General features: G+C 31.1%; 1 protein-coding gene across 1 annotated transcript; it reads right to left on the reverse strand.

Annotated features, from left to right (window-relative positions):
* Positions 1-263: 263 nt before the first annotated feature.
* On the reverse strand, positions 264-4,212 carry LOC116344306. The gene is made up of 4 exons (XM_031772784.1): positions 4,164-4,212; positions 1,641-1,860; positions 1,196-1,568; positions 264-780 (listed from the first exon to the last, which is right to left on the reverse strand). The coding sequence occupies exons 3-4, from the start codon at positions 1,439-1,441 to the stop codon at positions 526-528; spliced, it is 501 nt and encodes a 166-aa protein (XP_031628644.1). The 5' UTR covers positions 1,442-1,568; positions 1,641-1,860; positions 4,164-4,212; the 3' UTR covers positions 264-525.
* Between the last annotated feature and the right edge of the window lie 1,798 nt (positions 4,213-6,010).

The raw sequence follows: 6,010 nt of genomic DNA on the forward strand, positions 1-6,010 counted from the left end.
TACAGATATCTTTTTTCTTCTTTTTTGATAGGTATTTAATAATAGCCTGAAATGATTATTCGTAACATTTTCAATTTGAAAAAGGAACTATGAAACGATCAAGTGCGAGTAATATCATTTATTTATTTATGAATTATCATTAAATTTGAATAGAAACGAATATTCTATCTATGACTCGGTTATGTTATTTATTTATTTTTTACTTTTTTGAGTTCAGAAAAATTATTTGTTTGGTCAGTGTATCAAGAAAACAAAGGGCCAAAAATAACGAGAAAAATATATATATGAAGAATGAATGTCGGAATTAGTTTCAATTAAATGTGCGTGTTTTTTTTTTGTTAAAATTATTTAGAAGTTCATTACAGCGTAATGCAATGGTTTATTATGCGAATGGTCAAAGACTTTTTATGGCACTCTTTCAATGGTGCCATAATTCGTACGCTTGATTATTGAATTTAATTACTGCCAACACTTCATATTTTTCTTACATGATCATAATTTAGTACCATATTATTCATTATAATTTTAAAATATAATTCCTTTAGTGTATCGCAGTATTGAATGACTATTCGCCTCAGTTTTACAATGACATCTTTCAGAAAGTATTCCGTGTATCCATGGCAAATAATGTGCTACTGGAACATATACAGCTGATGATTTTAGCTCATATTGGTATGTGTATTTATTCCATAAATTGGCTGTTCGCTTACAATGTTTTGGAAGTCCCAAGAGATGGAATCCATCATCAACAACGTGAAATATTGGTTCTGTAAACTGGAACTGTAATTTTAATGAAAATAATTAGATCATGGTTTATTACTAGGGGGCAGACACGTGGAATAGGATTCGACTTTTAGTGTAAAGATTCAAGAAATTGCAGTGAAATAGCAACGTCTGTGAATGGATTCGCGCGGAATAGTGAAACCGTGCATGTAATAGCAAAAATTGTTTCACTTCAAATCCATTTGACATTAATTTTGACGTTTATTGATGGATTAGCGGAATAGTTGAATTAGCACTTTTGACAGAAACAGTGGAATAGGAAAAATAGTTTCGATTTCACATTTGTGTTTTTGGATTAGTGGAATAGCTGGATTAGTAATTTATATAGTGGATTCGGAATTTATTCTTTGATGTCTCCCCCCTAGGTTTATTAGAATGTAAATAGATTCAAGTTTTGTATTTAAGATTTTACCTGACATATATCACAGTCCGGGCACTCATCTTCAATATCAATACACATCAAATTTGTTTCATTTTCGTCGGAATTCATTAATGCACATATATTATCTGGCCAAAAATACACATTCATTTTTTTTGTGTAGGTAAGCATACCTAGATCGTAAGAAATTGCAATAGGTAATTTCTGCAACGGGTAATCATTAATGTTTAATGGCATAGTTGGCAGTACGACTGCTTCAGTATATTCGTTGAAATTCATTTTTTGTGTAGTCTCTAGGATAGCCACATGAAAACCATATGGATTGCTTTGATACTCTGGATGAAGAAAAACGTGTTTAACGTCCAGTTTATGTTTTCTGCTTATGTGGATCTCAGTGTATTTAAGCCTTTAAATATTTATTATATTTTTATTACTTAAATATTTATAAAAACAGACAAACGTTTGAAAATTAACTTACCAAAAGTTTTTTGGCAAAAATTGGCTTTTTGATTCATCCAAGTCCAAAGGATTTCCTTTATAGGGAAGAACACAGTTTGTTGTGGCCAGTATATGCTTGTTAGATAATATTACCGCGCTACACCGTTCAAAACCAAACTGATAGACTACCGCCGACCAAGGCGAACTGATTGTATCGGCCTTATCAAAATGTTTGCTTTGATTTTTGAAAGTTCCTGTTTCTATAGAAAAAACGATAAATAAATAAAGGACAAGTGTACATTTTGTGAAAGTTCATCGGTCAGTTTATTTCGGAACGCAATCAAGCTTTGAGAAAAAACTTTCAACAGATGGCGGCACGTGCATGAAAATTCTTGTAACTGAAAGTAACAATGAAAACCATTTTTTATGTTTATCATTTTTGTTTTCCTTAACATCCATACCTATTTTATGGTAATAAGATTTTTGCCAAAATAAACGACAAAGATGGCATTAAGAATTGCATCGTGTACGATGACAACGAGAGAAATTACTTATGGTTTTCGTTAATATGCTAAATTAATATCTTTTTTTGCTCAGTTTGATCGCGCTCATTTCTTCTTTTATTCTTTCTCCCTTTTTTTCAATATATGAAAATAGCATCGCTTTTTTATTCGAATAAAATATATGTAAAATTAATTTCCGTGTAGGTGCCGCCATATGTCGAAAGTTTTTCTTAAAGCTTGATTGCGTTCCGAAATTAACTGACCAAAAAAAAAAATGTACAATTGTCCTTTAATATCCAATTATTGTATTCCCGGACTAAATAATTTTAAAAGGACCGAGTACGACGTTTCCCCCTTTGCTAAGCGAAATTAATCCGATATACGGCGCTGATGTAAATGTCACTCTATCTTCATTCCACATGTATAATTTTTGAATTTTCCGAGTAAAAAAAAGAAACATATCATAAAATATTCTTCTTACGTTCATAAGAATTCTCAATATCTTAAATTTGTTTAAAAATAACAATAATTTCAATTTTTTTTTTCATAGATTGAACAAGAATCCAATGTGAATAGTAATACCAATGCGACACCTACCGTAAAAATACAAAAGGAAACTTAGTTGGGATTGTAGCATTTTGGTCCGCCATGACAGCATCTTCGATACGATCGTTTTGCTTTTTTGTGATTGGCCAAGTGAAACGAAGATGCTGTCATGGCAGACCAAAATTCTACAATGGAGACCAACTAAGTTTCTTTCTGCATTTTTACGGTAAGTGTCGCATTGTTATTACTATTTACATTGGATTTTTATTTGATCGATGAAACATTTTTTTTGAAATTATTTTAATTTATAAACAAATTAATATTTTTATAAAAATTTTAATGAAAGGCGTTGGAAAAATATTTTTTGAGATGTTTTTTTACTCAACGATTCACTAATTATGCATGTGTATGCATTTTCAGGCCAAAAAATGTATTATTATGAAATGACAGAGTGACATTTACATCAGCGCCGTATATCGAATTAATTTCGCTTAGAAAAGGGGGAAATATTTTGACAGATAATACTCGATCCTTTTCATAAATCAATTTCATCGAATAGATTGTTAAATTATTATTCAAATAATGATGGGGAACGTTGAATTGGGGTTGGGGAAAGCTGATTTAAGGATAAAAAATATAGCACCTGTTCGGGATATGAAAAAAATCAGCCCCTGTAAAAGGTCAATTTTTGGGGTCAAAATGGAAATTATCAAGTAGTATCACGTCCAGATTTTAAAATTAACTATATAGATCAATAGTAAATGAAGAAAAAATAATTTAGTGAAAAGGGGGGTTGCCCCCCTTGGGTATTAGCAACCCCCCTTTTCACTAAATTATTTCCCCACTCCCAATATATCGTCCCCCATCATTTTTATAACTTGAAAAATACCATTAATAAAAAAAATCGATTTAAAGAGGATGTCGTAAAGTGTAGTTTAGCCCAAATACACTGCCAAATCTATTACTTATGCGAAGCCAATCGGCTCTTCACTTCAGCTAACATCGAATGACATATAAATAGGCATTATTTATGATGTTTATTATTATTAAACGGTAGTTAAGGTGCTTAAGTATCGGCTATTGTCAAGCCAAGCTCACATCACACTGTCAAACAAACCAAACACCAAAATAAAAGAGCGAGAAAACGGACTGGATGGAATGAGAAACAAAATACGGAACAACAACAATTATTCATAAAATTTCAAGAATGAAATGTATCAAGTCAAATTCCCTTGCGCGAGTGCGAAAGTGCGAAAGGGAAGAAAGTAACAAATGGAAAACTATTCAATTGAAAATGTATTTAAAAAAAATACGAAGACGGGGCCAACAGATAGGATGCATGTAGACCAAAACGAAGAACATTGAATGAATTTTATTTATAAAAACGGAATATGTTGAGGCAATACAAAACAGTTTATGCGAACGATTTATGTTGCATAAATTCTCATTAAATAAATTTAGTTTCACGCAATTTTCAATTTTTTTTTTTTTTTTTTTTTTTTTGAAACACTTACCGCAAATGCATTGTGAATAGCAGTTCGTAAATAAAAAAAATAACTGCAGCAAAAAAATGATATGATCAATATTTTTTTTCATTTTGTATGATTAATACTGAACTTTATAATATTGAATGTGATTGCACTACACTGTTGATTGCACTACAGTTTTATACCGACTGACTGCATTTGTCCAAACTTTCATGAAGAGTGGAAATGATTCATACAAATGAGCAGCTTAAAATAAAAGTATATAATGGCAAAATGTTTTATACTGCTTTATGATTGAGATTCTTTTAACATTTCGCCAGTTCAAATATGCATGCAAATTAAAATGAAATTGTTTGGTTGTTTAAAGCTTCTCATATATCTCATAAATAAATATTTTGGTTAATGTATGTTTTGTATTTATATTCACTATAATGCATTTGATGAACAAACATTTATTTGGGGGTCATTTCATTTGTGTAGCTCTTTATTGACATAATTACTCTGAGAAAACTCAGATGTTAAAATTCAAAGTAATAAGAGAAAAATGCCATTTTAACATGGAGAGGTTTTTAAACATGGTAAAATCTTATTTTACCCGCAACACATTTCTTTGTGGGTAAAACCGCATTTTAACATGTGAAAAAATCTCTCCATGTTAAAATGACGACAAAATGCCATTTTAACATGGAGAGATTTTTGAACATGGTAAAATCTCATTTTACCCGCAACACATTTCTTTGCGGGTAAAACGGCATTTTAACATGTGACAAAATTTCTCCATGTTAAAATGGCATTTTGTCGTCAATACTATTGTATTTTGCTTTAATAGCGGCCGGAATTTATGAAAATATATTGGAAAATTTAGATGAAAGACTAGAACTAATACCTCCAGGTAAAAATTATTTTGGTTAACAAAATTAATCACATTTCCATTTATTTGACTTATTTATTTATTCACCGTCTGATCACAGACTGAATTTATCACAAAATTTGTACAATATCATTCACAATGAAATACCACCCGATCGTATACCCAGCTACCAGCCTTTTCGACTTCGGAGTAGCAGATATCGATTGTGTTCACTGTTTTAATTTCTATATTCTATATAACACATAAAAGTTAAAAGTTAAATTTTTCCACCGATCAAATATCACATTTTCCAATTTGACAATATTGTTTCTAAAAATATTTCTCTTATCAAGTTAAAGTTTCTACAAGCTACGTAAAACGGCTGATTATGTGCATAATCCGATGAAAATGCCCCAACTCTAATCAGTTCTGTACTTCTTAAATTTCTTTGGTTTTCGTCATATTCCAGTCTTGTGTATACCATTTTATTTCTAAGTGAACTAGACACTATTTTACCCAAAAGGAGATCATAAAATACAGAGGCATTTATACGCCGTCTCCAAAGCGGTTGAATATTTAAAACATCACATCTAAATTGAATGGTTGAGAATAATAATGAAACTTAATTTTTGTTCAAACTGAAGTGTCACTTCGGAATATTTCCAATAAAAGTGTCCCAAGTTTGTATATAGTTTGCCATATAAACTTGGGACACTTTTATTGGAAATATTTCGAAGGGACACTTCAGTTTGAACAAAAATTAAGTTTCATTATTATTCTCAAGCGTTCAATTGATACGGTGGTAGCACAAAATTTCTATCTTTTTGGTAAATAAATCTCAATGTCCAAATCACAAAATCTTTCTGAATCGATTCTATTCTATTGGAATGGATACGGTGATATGGTTGCCATACATACGTCCTCAGCAGGGGTCCGAGGGGTCCGATTACCCCCCCCTGACGAAGTGTTACCCCTTCAAAATTTTCAAAGAATTCTTTCAATTTGCTAGGGAATTTCGCCAAAA

The sequence above is a fragment of the Contarinia nasturtii genome, unplaced genomic scaffold (assembly GCF_009176525.2).
Source record: "Contarinia nasturtii isolate CC-2019 unplaced genomic scaffold, AAFC_CNas_1.1 Cnas_scaffold_1037, whole genome shotgun sequence".
NCBI classification, from domain to species: Eukaryota; Metazoa; Arthropoda; class Insecta; order Diptera; family Cecidomyiidae; genus Contarinia; species Contarinia nasturtii.